Source organism: Mytilus californianus, unplaced genomic scaffold (genome assembly GCF_021869535.1).
Source record: "Mytilus californianus isolate M0D057914Y unplaced genomic scaffold, xbMytCali1.0.p SCAF_1, whole genome shotgun sequence".
NCBI classification, from domain to species: domain Eukaryota; kingdom Metazoa; phylum Mollusca; class Bivalvia; order Mytilida; family Mytilidae; genus Mytilus; species Mytilus californianus.
Window position 1 is genome coordinate 130,534,286 of NW_026262581.1, and position 16,384 is coordinate 130,550,669.

The 16,384-nt window shown below is 32.0% G+C and overlaps 1 protein-coding gene across 1 annotated transcript in view; it reads left to right on the plus strand.

Moving 5' to 3' along the window:
- Positions 1–16,384, plus strand: part of LOC127739048 (uncharacterized) — a 48,348-nt gene that overhangs the window by 30,426 nt on the left and 1,538 nt on the right. The window contains exons 13-15 of the mRNA XM_052250609.1: positions 2,646–6,368; positions 8,708–8,754; positions 10,567–10,636. Of these exons, the coding sequence (XP_052106569.1) occupies positions 2,646–6,368; positions 8,708–8,754; positions 10,567–10,636 (3,840 nt within the window). The remainder of the gene's footprint in view (positions 1–2,645; positions 6,369–8,707; positions 8,755–10,566; positions 10,637–16,384) is intronic.

The following is a 16,384-nucleotide window of genomic DNA, read 5'->3' on the forward strand; positions in this document are numbered from 1 at the left end:
ACTTATGAAAAGTCAATGGTATTTGGTTTGCAGTTGTATTAGCATTGGCACATCTCATTTCCATGGAGACTGTTTAGCCCTGTACATTCAGTCATGGTTCATTGACTTTGAATATTTGCATAACTTACATGTTAAAGTATTGTAATTTTAATTTCAACATTTGCATTATCAAAATAACAAATAGGCGAGACATATCTCTGTGTTAACAGTTTATCATGGTTCATTGTTCAATGTTAAGTTTTCATGGTTATGTTTGTTTCTTAGATACTATAAGCAATATGTCAACTATATTTAATGCATAGATTGATTTAAGGTGTACATGTCTGTCTAACATGGTTCATCTGACCTTGACCTCATTTTCATGGTTCATTGGTCAATGTTAAGTTTTCCTGCTTAAGTTTGTTTCTAAGAAACTATAAGCAATAGGTCAACTATATTGGTGTATGGAATGATTGCATTTCAGTTTTGAATATTTTTTTACCTTTTAGATTAACTAAATCCTATTTTATATAAAGTGAATTCCCTTGATTGGACATATTATTTTTATGCACAAAAATCCGAATAGATTTCAATGAAAAACACTTCAAGGTATACTCCAAAATTATTTCCAATTTTACATGTATATCATCATGTGAAAGCCACACAAAACATTTTGAATAAATTATTTCCTCCTTGATACATTCATGACAATCCATTCTTGAAAAAAACAAGTCACATTTTAAGAAGCAAAATCTAAATGGCAACTAAGAAGTGAATTCAAATAAAAAATATCCCAATATTTTATGCACATTGATTCCAATTTCCAATAGATATCAAACACTGCGAATAATACTAAAATTATAAGTTTGAAGGGATATATGAAGAAATGCATAACATATCCATCTGAATTATATCAAAGATAAACTGAAACTGAAAACACATGAATAGCTATTTCTTGTTTCACTGACAACTGGACAATACTTTGTATAAGGGTAAAAAATTTAAAGATTCATTTATTATGTAAAACCAGTTATACTTTACGTACATGTTAACTTGCAGTAAGAAAATCTTTCACTGATTAAGATTTTTGGGGTCAAAATTAGATGAATCATCTAATATGGGGATTTGAAACATTGAAAACAAATGATATTTTCTTCCCTATTAAATTTAATAATAGAATAACCCTAGGTGAAGAAAAACTTCAGGAAAAAAGCATGCTGTAAGGTTGTTTAGGTGAATAAAAACAGTACAGGTAGCATCAAGGTAGACTCAACTCTTAACAATACCAACTGGTCAATTTAAATGTCCCAATTGTATTGTCAATTTCTAAATCTGGTTGAACAATAGGTAAAGGTTAACAGCAACACCTATAGTCAAGTCACAGTAATACTTGCTCTTATTTTTATATGGGGTGCAGAAAAGTTCTTATGAATAGAGAAATAATAAAGTACTTGATCACATATCTATTGTACAGGAAATGTAATGGAGGATATCCAGGTGATTGAGTTTGGATTTTGGAAGCCTTGCTTTTCCAACAATTTTTATTTCATTTCCGAGGTAGTGGAAAATTGAATTTAAGCATTTCTAATGAATGAAAAATGTACTATGTTACATTTGAGATAGTTGATATAAAAATAAGGAGATGTGGTATAATTGCCAATGACACAACTATTCACTAAAGTTCAAATAAAGTGGATGTAAGCAATTATAGGCAACTGTACGGGCTTCAGCAATGAGAAAAACCCATACCGTATAGTCAGCCCTAACCCTAACATATGAAACAATTCAATTGAGAAAGCTAACAGCCTAATTTATAACAAAACAATTTTATACGAAAAACGAATATGACAAGACATTAACCAACAATAACCTCTGAACTACAGGCTCCTGACTTGAGCCTTTTTGCATACTATTTGAATTAACTCTTTTTTATGCCCATGCCGTAGAGGAGGTGGCATTAAGTTTTACCCTTGTCCGTCCGTCCGTACGTCCCAAAGTTGGTTTCCGTTCTCTAAATTTAGTTTGCCTAAACCAAATGTAATGAAACTTATACATAATGCTTATTACCACAAAGCACAGATCAAGTTTGAATTTTGGTGGCATCACTTTAATCGTTCTAGAGTTATGCCCCTTTACAAATGGAAAAATTGCTGAATTTTTTGTTTCTGTTCTCTAACGTAAGTTTGCCTCAACCAAATGTAATGAAACTTATACACATGGCTTATTTCCACCAAATACAGATCAAGTTTGAATTTGGGTGGTGTCACTTTTACTGTTCTAGAGTTTTGCCCCTTTACAAATGGAAAAATTGCTAAATTATTTTTGGTTTCCGTTCTCTAACTTAAGTTTGCCTCAACCAAATGTTATGAAACTTATACCCAATGCTTATTACCACAAAACTCAGATCAAGTACAAATTTGGGTAGCGTCACTTCAACCGTTCTTCAGTTATTTCCCTTTATAACTTTATATGATATGCTAGGGGGGCATCATCTGTGTCCCATGGACACATTCACCATTTATTTTAAATGACTTTAAATTAAGGATACTGATGTTAATTACACATTATGTTCTATATATCATTGATTAACAGTGCAGAAAAAAGTCAGAATATTATTTTGTCACTTTACGCCATTATGCACCTAATGTAAATTATTCTCTTTTCAGTATCCATTCTCCTTAAAGGAAGTAGTTGAAATACACACAAAACATGAAGAAGTAACTAGTTTCAATTCTGATGAACATATTAATAGTCATCATATCAAAAAGGAAACGCAAAAGAAATTGAAACAGGGTTTCAATCTTTTTGTATCTAAACCAGAAAAGATAGGAAGAAGTATCACTTCAGAAACCCCTAACACAAAAGATGAAGAGTGTAATCTGCTTTCACAAGAGTATGACACCGTTAACCAGGTTATCAATAATGAAGAATTTTATAAAGATGATACTGATCATTTCAAAATTCTAGAATCTTTTCATAAAGCACAGAAAAGATCCACTAAAAATAAAACAAAAAATACTGTTCTCAAAAAAGAAGAAAGTCCGAACATACAGACAAATAATGATAAAGAGAAAATGCTTAAACGTGAACATTGTGAAAAGAAGTTGTCCAATATAGATACAAATATATCTTTAGGACAGGATGAAAAAAATGAAATAAATGGAAAATGTAGACCTGCTGAAATGCAAATGAAGTTTAAAATGACTGATAATCTCTCTGAAACAAAAAAAGGAAAACACAAAATTACAGAAAATACCTTTACTAAAGAAAATGGATATGATCTTGTATCACCAAAGGCTATTGCTTTAAACCTTGATATTGATGATACAGAAAGTAATTTTGACTTTAATGATAACATTCAAGTCCAAGAATCTTTTCCAGAACCAAATAAAGAATCTACAAAAAATAAAGGAAAATGCCAGAAAAAACAGAAAAATAATGATGAGCATGAGTTGTTGAATGACAAGTATAAACAAAATACTGTGTCCAGTATGAGAAGAGATGAATCAAGTTGTGATTTTTCTTCAAATTCTGGAAAAGAGAATATTGATGTAAATGTTATAGAAGTTGTAACTTCTAAAACCAAGGGCACTAAAAAAGAACCAAACACAACTTCTAAACTAAATAAAAAGATGAAAAAATCTAAATCAAAAGATGGACTAAGTGAAGCTATCAAGCATGCAACAAACACTTTCGTAAGTGTTGATTTAGAAGATTGTCTGGATAAGAAAAATAACCAGCATTATGAAGAAATTATGGGGAGCAAAAATAAGAATGTTTCAAATAACAATAAAAAATTCAAAAGTTTGATTGGAAAAGAGGCAGAATTATATAAAGATCTTGAAACAAATTCATGGAAATTGAGACAAGATAAATCTAGTGATGGCAAAACAAGTGTTACATCTAAATATAATTCATTTCCTGAGAATTCTTTTGCTGAAGAACAGCTTCATTCTTCTTGGAACGAGGAACTTCCTTTTTCTGACCCAGACATTAAAAAGCAAGCCAAAAATATGAAAGAAGCAACATTTAACCTTCCAGAAATGCAAGAATTTGATGATGATAATATTGCACATAAAGAAATAGAAATTCATGACAGTACCACAACAGTGAAAAATAATGATTTATTTAAAAAATTTGTAGAATGTGATGACTATGAACTTGTGATTGAAGATGACAACAAGTTTCGAAAACAATTTGAATTTGTAATGCCTGAAAAATACAAAGTAGTATGTAATAGCAATAAAAAATGTAAACAAATAGAGAAATTGGAAATTCCAGATTTCAAGTTCAGTGATCAAGATGATGCAGTTCCATGTATAGTAAATAAAGTTGAACAAGAAAAACCCAAAGCAAAAAGTTTAAATAAGACTGAAAAGGAACCAAAGGGAAACAAAAATATGAAAATAAGTGGTAAAGATAGTCATGATGGTTTTAATATTGATAAGAAGGCTACAATAAAAAAGGAACAAAATAATCAGAAAAAGAAAGACAGTCAGAAGGAAACACAGAATAGGAAGAAAAGTATTGGTCATGAACTTATAGTTAAAGATGAAGAATCTGATAATGACCTGAAAGCTAATTCATCATACAAATTCAATTGTAAGAAACTTCCAAAGTTTACTGTTTTTGAAGATAGCGGAATAAATGTGGATGACACAACGCTAGAAGTAACCATTCCTGACAGTTTAGCAGTAGGTCTACCATCAAATAATGAAACTGAAACAAAACGTATCAGTGTTAAAGATAAAGCAAAGAAAAGATCAAAGGGAAAACCAAGCAACGATGAGGAATTTGATTACAACATCTGTGAAAGTCTGGAATTAAACATAGAGAATAGTGATAATGAAGAGAAACACAAAAGCCAGAAAAGACCAACTGTACCAAAGCTTTATGTTGCTGAAGAATTACATATAGATGTTGAAAAGGATAATATCACTGTTCCTAGTCACATTTTGATAGAAAATACTAAGGAGGAAACAAAAGTTCTAGATGCAGTAAACAATAAAAAAGTGCCAATATCTGGTAAAGCAAGAACTGACAGAATGAGCAAAATAGGAAAATATTCACTTAGAAAAAGAAACAAGGAGAAATTAAAGGAAGCCTACAAAATCTCAGATGCTGAAGATGAAATATCAAGTACACAAAATTCAAATATTGATAGTTTTAATAAACAATTACAGTTAACTCCTGATAATATTATAAGTTATACTCCAAACAAAACAGACAAGTGTTCAACCTTTGAAATTCTTGAAAATAAAGATGAGACTGTCAGTTTGCTAGATAAACCAAAGCAGTATGGGCCAAACAAAAGAAAGAGTGATAGTGCAATAACACAAAATAGAAAATTCTTCCATTCAAATTCATTATCACAGACAAAGAACAGTCGACACTACATTACAACTACAGTCCAGAAAATAGATTCTTCCTCTTGTTTTGGATTTGAAAATCCACGAGATGATCATATAACTGAAAAGTCCCAGAATTCCAAAAGAAGTTTGTTGTTGTTGATGTCTTATTCTCAATCAGATACTTTGTTACCATGTGAAAAAGGAGATGCTGGTTCTGATCCTTATGACTTTGAAGCTGAATGCAACAGACAGAAAGGTTTTAAATCAAGTAAAGTTCTGCAGAAAAAAGGGAGTGCAAAATCAAAACAACTATTGTCAAAAACAAAACTTCAGGATGATATAGGTAAAAAGACGAAAAGGAAAAGTCTCAATTTGCCTGAACATGTAGGACTTACACCCTTGACAATATTTAATGATGAAAGTATGATAGACAAAACAACTAAAAAAGAAAGACACAACAAATCTAATCATGATGGGGAAGGGCTGTCACCTGATTTTCCATTGTTTAATGATGAGATCAATACATACCAATTGGAAGCGACAAAAGCACCGAAAAAGAGGTCAAAAGGTCATAATAATAAACAAAAATCATACAAAGAAATAAAAGATTCAAAGAAAGGTAAACTCAACAACTCAGTTTCGTTCAAAGATGAATGTGATAAGAAGCAACGAAAGGTGCAAAAAGAATTTGAATTTTATCCAGATGTTGAAGAGACTTTTGATTCGGATCGGTTAGACCCTACTAATCTGCAGTCTGTAGTTTTTGATGAAGTCAGTCTCAGAAAAATATCAAAACGTCTGTCAAACATGACATCAGATGATAAGAGTAAAGCAACTCAAGATATATATAATGAGGATTCCTCTGATTCACAACAAGTCAGAATTGGAAATATTTTAAATCAACAGTCAAATCTTAAGTTAAATGGTACAAATTTGCCAATAGATATAGACAGAGGTGTAGATCCAGCTGTCTCAATTGATTCACAATCACCTGTGCATTTCCAAATGAAAGAATCATTAAGAAGGAAAAAAAAGGAGGTAAGTCGGAGTAAAATTTGTATGCATCCCTCCTGAAAAAATACCCAACTTGATGATAAAAAAATAAGATGTGGTATGATTGCCAATGTGACAACTCTCCATTAGAGACCAAATGACATAGAAGTTAATAACTATAGCTCAGCGTAAGGCCTTCAACAATGAGCAAAACCCATACCGCATAGTAAGCTATAAAAGGCCCCAAAATAACCAATGTAAAACAATTCTAACGAGAAAACTAACGGCCTGATTTATGTACAAACAATGAACAAAAGACAAATATGATATACAGCAACAAACGACAATCACTGAATTACAAGTTCCTGATTTGGGACAGGCACATATAGATTCTGGCGGGGTTAAACGTGTTTGCTGGATGACCCTATTAATATTTTGAAAGAAACCCCCAGCGCACATACTTTTGTTGTCCTAATGAATTTCACTGAAAATTTCAGTAGTATAATTTCCCAAGTGATTATAAATTTAATATAGAAATAACAGTATACAAGTGATGACACCTAAAGATGTTTCTACCATGTTATTTGATCCTCCACCCTCATAATGAAAAAAAAACCTAAAATATGTCTTACTAGTACTTTTTTGTTCGGTCTTGTTAGTGCTCTCATATGTACAATTCTTGCCAGATTTTTATGCCACTTATATCATAAGTTAAAATCAACAATATTTTAGCCGAGTATGAGAATTAGTGCTAATAATTTATTATACCTCTGTTTACGGGACGTATTATGGTATACCTCTGTCCGTCCCTCGTCAACATGTCGGACATTAACTCAAAAACACTTAAACCAATTTTCATGAAACTTTGGTGAATTGTTTATATATATTGACGTGAGCTCCCTTTTGTTTTTTATAAATTTCAGATTTGACGTTTCCGAGTTTTGGGGTTTTATTCATTACAAAAAGGGGGATTTTCCAATTTTCGGACATTAACTCAAAAATGCTTTGAGCAGTTTTCCTTAAACTTTGTTGAATTGTTTATATCTATTGACTTAGGCTCCCTTTTGATTTTTATAAATTTCAGATTTTAGGTTTACTAGTTATGGGATTTTATTCATTAAAAAAGGGGGGATTTTCCAGTTTTTGGACAATAACTCAAAAATGCTTTCAGAAGTTTTCATTAAACTTTGGTAAATTGTTTATATCTATTGACGTAAGGTCCTTTTCAATTTTTATTAATTTCAGATTTTACGTTTACTAGTTATGGGTTTCATTCATAAAAAAGGGGGGATTTTCCAGTTTTCGGACAATATCCTTAAAGTGCTTTGAGCAGTTTTCATTAAACTTTGGTGACTGATTTATATCTATTAAGATAACATCCCTTTAGTTTTTTTATGAATTTAGGATATGACATTGAGAAGTCATTGAACTTTATTCTTTGAAAACGTGACAGACTTATCATGCGCTCATGGCGCAGCTGTTTATTTTTAAAAGAGTTATGCCCCTTGGAAACATTAATTATATAGAAAATTGCATCGTTAGCGCTCTCATTTGTACAATTCTTGCCAGATTTTTATGAAATTTATATTGTAGGTTTATATCATCAATGTCTTGGACAAATTGAAAAATCAGTGCCGATCAATTATTTTTAAAAGAGTTATGCCCCCTTGGAAATATTAATTATAAAACGGAAATCACATTGCATTTCCTTTGAAGCCTTCATTTCTCTTAGATATTTATAAAAAGTTTTAAAGAACAAAAAGTTTTTTTTATGCCCCCGTCGTAGCGTACGTCCATACGTCCTAAAGTTAGTTTCCTTTCTCTAACTATAGTTTGTCTCAACCAAATGTTATGAAACTTATACACAATGCTTATTACCACAAAACTCAAGTCAAGTACAAATTTGGGTAGTGTCACTTTTACTGTTCTTCAGTTATGACCCTTTATAACTTTATATGATATGCAAGAGGGGGCATCATCTGTGTCCCATGGACACATTCCCCATTTATTTAGTTACTGCCTTTGTACTTTGGATAGATAAAATATGTGCAACGCTGGGGGACATGAGAACTCTGTTCTTTATTGTAATGCATTTACAATTTAATATCTCTATGATGGAAAGAAACATGTTATGCTTTGTCCTTTATTTAAAATAAAATACTAATTTTAAATCTATTTAATTCCTTGATGCAGAAGTAATATACATGTATGTTGACCAGACATATGGATACATACATATCAGTTTTGGTTTTAACAAAACTTTCATCACTACAGAACGCTGAAGGTAACAAATACAAATTTAAAACAGCATTACAGATTAAAAGTCGTTACAAGAAATACAGAGTAATGAATGCACTGTGAAGTTGTTTTTTTTTCTATTTCAGGGTAGAAAAAAGAAGGTAGAAATTTGTTCTGATGATGAAATTGACAAGTAAGTGTTCTTAACTTTATATTTATGTATATGGTTAGTTACATTAAGCATTTAATTTTCCTGGCACTCCCTGGACTTCCTCCGTCCAAAAGACCTTTGTCAAATTTTTCTTGGCTTCTATGAAAGTGAATAATTTTATATGTGGTCTGGAGCCTGATAATGTTGAGATGTAGTGGGTAAGAAATTTCTGCATCTGCTGTGCAGCCACTTCCTGTTTGCTGATGGTTTTATATTTATATTACACCTCTCATTGAACATGGTAAATTTTCATCGATCTTTTCTTGCTTCTATGGAAGAGAATAATGTTTTATTTGGTCTAGAGTTTGATAAGGTTGAGTTTTAGCATGTAAGTAATTTTTACATCTTCCCTGCAGCCACTTCCTGTTTGCTGACAGTTTGAAATTTTACAACATTTGTTGTACAGGAAATCTGCTATTGAATGAAATCCTATATATGTGCATTATCTTTACATATTTACAAATTGATATTCCTCAAACCGTTTCAGAAATACAATAGTTGTTATGCTAAATAAATTGTTATGTTCAAACACTTTCATCCCTTAACTTTACATCAATGAAAATACTTTATTCAAGTTCAATTGAACATAGTTTTGGAAATCATCTTTATCAGTTATGCTTCAGTACACATGTTAACGTCAATCAATTGTATGCAGCAAAGCATTGGTATTGGTCTAGTTTTCCATGAAATGATAGATCAGTGCTTTGATTTACAAATTTTATAAGTAAGATTTTCCTATTAATTCTACATGATAACATGGGAAAAACACGCTTGTTTATTTATAAAATAGAAATCTAATTAACTAGTGATACCCCAATTGTATCCATTTTAAGGTATTGAAAAGAGATGACTGTCTTCATAGGAAAATTCAAACACACCAGAACCACAAGCTATTACAAAAGAACCTTGAAGGGGTATAAGATTTAACCCTTTCGCCGATGAGTCCCGGTTAACCGGGATTCACGCTTCAGACAGCTGACAATGAGTCCCGTTTTACCGGGATCGGAATACATCTTTTATATTTCCCGCTCAAAACAGTGCAAACACGAGTTATCTTTCTTTGTTGAATACCCGGATGAAAGTGTAAACATGGCGCTTCCGTTTGTTGAAAACCGTGTCAAAATCAGAGGAAATTTACGGAATTTACGAGAATTTGAAATGAGGGAACATTTTTTTTGAATGAATATGGAAGAATTGAAGCCAAACTTGTATACTTTTTTGACATAAAATGTCGTTTTATGTACAAAACACTTGGAATGAACATCGTTCAGTGTAAGGAATTTGTACAGCCTCTTTAAATTTTTAAAAATTTTGCCGTTTTGGGTTAAAAAATTACGATTTTGGGTCAAAGAGCAGAATTTTGAGAATTTCACCTAGAAAATGCCGAAAATTTGAAAATTTGAATATTTTATGAAGAATAAATTATCAAAACGTGAACAAAACTGTGAACATGGTGTTAGTGAATGAAATAAAGACACAAATAACTAAGACAAGTTTTTATTGACATTTATTATGAAGATCTCCCACTTGAGTAATAGTAGCCAGGGAAGCCATCGTCTCAGAGTAGCTTCTATCTGGGCAGCTATCGGTGAAAGGGTTAATGATAAAAAAATGTTATCTGATGAGCATCAAAGTCTTGGAAGACTATAAATTGGAAGATTATAAGGTGAACCAATCTTATTGCTCAAAATATTCATGAAAAACTTTGTGAATGCCTTAAATTTGTAGATTGAACAACACAAATGTTGTTTTTATCATTACAGTTGATGTGTGAATTGTTATATTTTTTTTCAGTACAGTTTTGACAAGTGGACCAACAAAGGAAACAAATTCTATTCTTGAAAATTTTAGCAGTATTTGTAAGGTAATTATTTTATTATTATTGTTATTTAATTGTGAAGGAGTATGTTCACGAAGGGTAAAATTGACCCTAACAATTTTTTCAATTTTTATGCCCCCCGCCATAGTGGTGGGGGCATTAAGTTTTACCCTTGTCCGTCTGTATGTATGTACGTCCGTCCGTACATCCCAAAATTGGTTTCCGTTCTCTAACTTGAGTTTGCATCAACCAAATGTTATGAAACTTATACACAATGCTTATTACCACAAAACACAGATCAAGTTTTAATTTTGGTGGCGTCAATTTAACCATTCTAGAGTTATGCCCATTTATTAATGGAAAAATTGCAAAATGTTTAGTTTCCGTTCTCTAACTTAAGTTTGCCTCAACCAAATGTTATGAAACTTATACACAATGCTTATTACCACAAAACACAGAGCAAGTTTGAATTTTTGTTGCGTCACTTTAACCTTTCTAGAGTTATGCCCCTTTATAAATGGAAAAATTGCAAAATTTTTAGTTTCCGTTCTGTTACTTAAGTTTGCCTCAACCAAATGTTATGAAACTTATACACAATGCTTATTACCACAAAACACAGATCAAGTTTGAATTTTGGTGGCGTCACTTTAACTGTCCTAGAGTTATGCCCCTTTATAAATGGAAAAATTGCAAAATTTTTATTTTCTTCTAAATATCAAGTAATCTTTTAAATTGGAGTTATCTTCCTTTGTCCATGATTATATTTGAATCAACTAAAATCAATGCTTTATACAATGCAATGTTTAATTTTGACTTCCACTGATAAAACACAGATCAAGTTGAATTTGGGAAGTGTCACTTTAACCATTATTGAGTTATGCCCCTTTATAAATCGAATGATTGCAAAATTTTTAGTTTCCATTCTGTAACCTAAGTTTGCCCCAACCAAACATTATGAAACCTATACACAATATTCATTACCACAAAACTAAGATCAAGTACAAATTTTTTGTTTACGTTTTCTAACTTTAGTTTGCCTCAACCAAATGTTATGAAACTTATACACAATGCCTATTACTACATAATACAGATTTAGTACGAAATTTGGTGGCGACACTTTTACCATTCTTGAGTCCACATGTGGACACTATCCACATTTATTTTTTAAAATCTGGCCAATAACTTAAAATTTTAAAGAAATTGTTGTGAGATAACTATTAATACAAAATAACTTCTTTTTGGCACATCAGATTATAAATTTCAAAGTTATGGCTACTTAATTATGCATTATGTGTTGTACCTTCAGTTTTGGTCCAAATTTTCTATAATTTATAATAGTTTTTGGGAAAATTAACTTTTACAACCCATGATCCAGATTATTGTTTCTGTGGATTGAATATAAACCTTTTAACTTTTACAACCCATGATCCAGATTATTGTTTCTGTGGATTCAGTATAAACCTTGGCAGCTTTTGATTACAGAACATTTTGGATTGTAGGTTGCACCCAATGTTTTCTTAAAGCTTTTAAGTCAGAAAAATGCACACAATCATCATTATTCAAGATTTGTTTTACTTAACAGTAAGGCTTTTGCAATAAAACCATTTAAGAATTAAAATGTGACCTTTTTGATAAATTATGATAAAGTTCAAATTCAAGGCCATATTTTGGTAAATTTAAAATAATTGGTGAATCTTATCCTTTGATGTATTATTTTGCTTGATTGAATATAAGAGGTTTTAATATATATGTAACACTCAAAAACGTGTCCATATGACGTCAAAATGTGTCCTTTTATTAAACGCCCAATCGTGTCCATTTTATTAAAGACTCCCAATCGTGTCCATTTCCCCAAGTGTGTCGAATTGGAGCCTCAACGTCTCCTTTTTGTAAACAATCAACATTTGGTGTTCATATTTTTAAAACCACACAAGTTAACATGTCCTACCTATTGAATTTATTGTTGATATGTTGTCGTCCTGAACATGCATGAAATATTTCCGTATGGACTTTATGCATCCAAAAATCAATCAATCTTTTGTCCTAAATATGCATGAAATAATTGCCACAAAATGTTTGGCAAGCAACAATCAGTTATTTCATTATTTTATCTTTTGATAAAAATTAATTTAATTCACGTAATGTGACAGTTGAAAAGATAATGCACATTTAAAATGACTCACAACTTGCAAGTTTCACATAACGTTTTAAGCTCACCTGGCCCAAAGGGCCAAGTGAGCTTTTCTCATCACTTGGCGTCCGTCGTTGTCGTTAACTTTTACAAAAATCTTCTCCTCTGAAACTACTTGGCCAAATTTGACCAAACTTGGCCAAAATCATCATTGGGGTATCTAGTTTAAAAAATGTGTCCGGTGACCCGGCCAACTAACCAAGATGGCCGCCATGGCTAAAAATAGAACATAGGGGTAAAATGTAGATTTTGGCTTATATCTCTGAAACCAAAGCATTTAGAGCAAATCTGACATGGGATAAAATTGTTTATCAGGTCAAGATCTATCTGCCCTGAAATTTTCAGATGAATCCGACAACCCGTTGTTGGGTTGCTGCCCCTGAATTGGTAATTTAAAGGAAATTTTGCCGTTTTTGGTTATTATCTTGAATATTATTATAGATAGAGATAAACTGTAAACAGCAATTATGTTCAGCAAAGTAAGATCTACAAATAAGTCAACATGACCAAAATGGTCAGTTGACCCCTTAAGGAGTTATTGCCCTTTTATAGTCAATTTTTAACAATTTTTTGTAAATTTTTGTAATCTTTTACAAAAATCTTCTCCTCTAAAACTACTAAGACAAATTTAACCAAACTTGTCCACAATCATCATTAGGGTATCTAGTTTAAAAAATGTGTCCGATGACCCCGCCCGCGAACTAAGATGGCCAACATGGCTAAAGAATAGTACATAGGGTAAAATGCAGTTTTTGGCTCATATCTCTGAAACCACAGCATTTAGAGCAAATCTGACGGGATAAAATTGTTCATTAGGTCAAGATCTATCTGCCCTGAAATTTTCAGACCAATCAGGCAACACGTTGTTGGGTTGCTGTCCCTGAATTGGTAATTTTAAGAAAATTTTGCAGCTTTTGGTTATTATCTTGAATATTATTATAGATAGAGATAAACTGTAAACAGCAATAATGTACAGCAAAGTAAGATCTACAAATAAGTCAACATGACCAAAATTGTCAATTGACCCCTTAAGGAGTTATTGCCCTTTATAGTCAATTTTTTACAATTTTCATAAATTTTGTAAATGTTTGTAAATTTTTACAAAATATTTTCCACTGTAACTACTGGGCCAAGTTCATTATAGATAGAGATAATTGTAAGCAGCAAGAATGTTCAGTAAAGTAAGATCTACAAACACATCACCATCACCAAAACACAATTTTGTCATGAATCCATCTGTGTCCTTTGTTTAATATGCACATAGACCAAGGTGAGCGACACAGGCTCTTTAGAGCCTCTAGTTAACGTATTTTAACGCTACCTTTAAGTAATACATGTTTTTCTAACGATTATAAATTATAAGGCTGGTACCAGTGATGCTAATGTGACATGCACAGTTATTTCGTTTGTTTATGACTCTGTAGTGAATTACAGTCAACGTTATTGAAGTCGCTGCATGAGGACACATTGGCGCTAAAAGTTTTGAAAAGTTGTGGCGTTTTTAAAAGGACACGCTTTTGGCGAATAACAATTATCGGACACGTTTTGGCGATTTAGGATTTTTAGGACATGTTTGGGCGAAATAGACACGTTTGGGGGAATAGGACACGCTTTGGGGGATGGACACGTTTGAGAGTGTTACATATATATTGTGAACAAGTTATCATTTTGTACAAATTATAATTTTTAACCAAATCCATATTATAAATTATTGTACAAGTTATAAGTGAATTCTAGTAAAATTTTGTACAAATTGTAATTTGTACAAGCACTTTTTGGACGAATTACAATTTGTACAATTTTTTTCTACAAATTATAATTTGTACAAAATGATAACTTGTACACAACATATATATGTAGGACTCTAAAGTGCGATGGGGACGCTAAAACGCGATGGTCATGCTAAAGTGCGATGGTCTTCGCTAAAGTGCGATGGTTCGTTACGCTAAAGTGCGATGGTCTGTGCTATTCAATGGAACACGCTAAAGTCCGATGCCTCAATACGCTAAAAAGCGTTTTTCCGCGAAAGTGCGATTGTTTACGAAAATAAGGAAGTTAGCTAAGTTTAAAAGCATTCTGACATTACACACCGTTTGTACAAACGAAGTTATTCACATGCCGGAAAACAAGAATGTTTGTCCAGGGTTTTATTAGACAGCGAAAAAGAAACCAAATGATCCCAACCCTGAACATTTTTGGTCGGTTCTGGAAGAGGTTAACTTAATTCAGCTAATTTTTGTTTACAAGGGCTTCAAACGAGAAAAATAATGGCCTGATTTATATACAAAATAATAAACGAAAAACAAATATGAAATACAGCAACAACGAAACGACTACCACTGAATTACAGCTGTAGGTTTATTGGCTTGAAACAGGTGCATAAAGTTAATACTAGCTACTGCAATGTAATCATTTCACTTTTTTAACATCTATCGTACATTAAATGAAAATAACTGTCAATGAGACAACTATCCACCAAACACCAAATGTCGTTAACGTTGCAACTTATAACCGTACGGCCATCAACGTGGAGTCTTAGCCTACGACGCATAGCAAGTCATAAAGGGCCATACAATGACCAGTAGAAAACATTTCAAAAGAGAAAGACAACGGCATGATTTATAATCCGGCAAAAACAATTAACAAAAAAATTAATAGGAACACAGCAAAAAAAAAAACAAAAAAAAAAAACAAAACAATTGCCTGAACTTATTGCTATACCATTGCACTTTAGCGTGTCTTAAAATCGCACTTTAGCGTGTTACAAAATCGCACTTTAGTGTGTCATATCATCGCGCTTTAAAAATCAAACAACCATCGCACTTTAGAGTCCTTCATATATATGTAGGACTCTGAACCGCGATGGTACTCCTAAGTGTGATGGTCACGCTGAAGTGCGTTTTTGATCAGGCTGATGTGCGATGGTGGGATTGTGACGCTATCTTCTTGAAAGCTACGCCGATGTCTGATGGTGGTAACGCTGAAGTGCAATGGATTACATAAATCAATGTTCACATGTAAATGTTAAAGTCAATTGTTTGTTGGAAGTAGCTTTTCAGTTTTTAAAGGTAAAATATTGGGAGTATAACCTGTTTTACTTAAAACAGTCATGATAAATAGTCATTGCCTTTTCAATCCTAACTGTAACGTTGTAGTGTACTTTGTAAATATCTTCAGACAAAAAAGCAGTTATTTATTATAGTTCATACAATCGTTTAGATATTGACCACTATATACGTTACATAAAAGTTTTTTAATTAAACATCTGTAGATTTTTACTATACAGGGTTCGACATTAACTTTTATACCAACTTGTCCAGTTGGGCAAGTGCCCTATTACTTTTACTTGTCCGAAAGTGAAATCTACATGCCCAAACTTTTACATGCTATTTTTGTGGTTGTAATGTAGTACATGCAGATAAAATATAGTTATCATGTATATGGGGTGTAAATTGATTATGGAGTATGAAAATATACTATTGGATCATTTACATAGAGATACTTATTTCATAATAATTTATCTAAGAAATGCCATTTCAAAAAACCCTTCTTGATAAACTGACAACAACTGACAAATTTGTTAAAGTTTAATTTCATTTTCT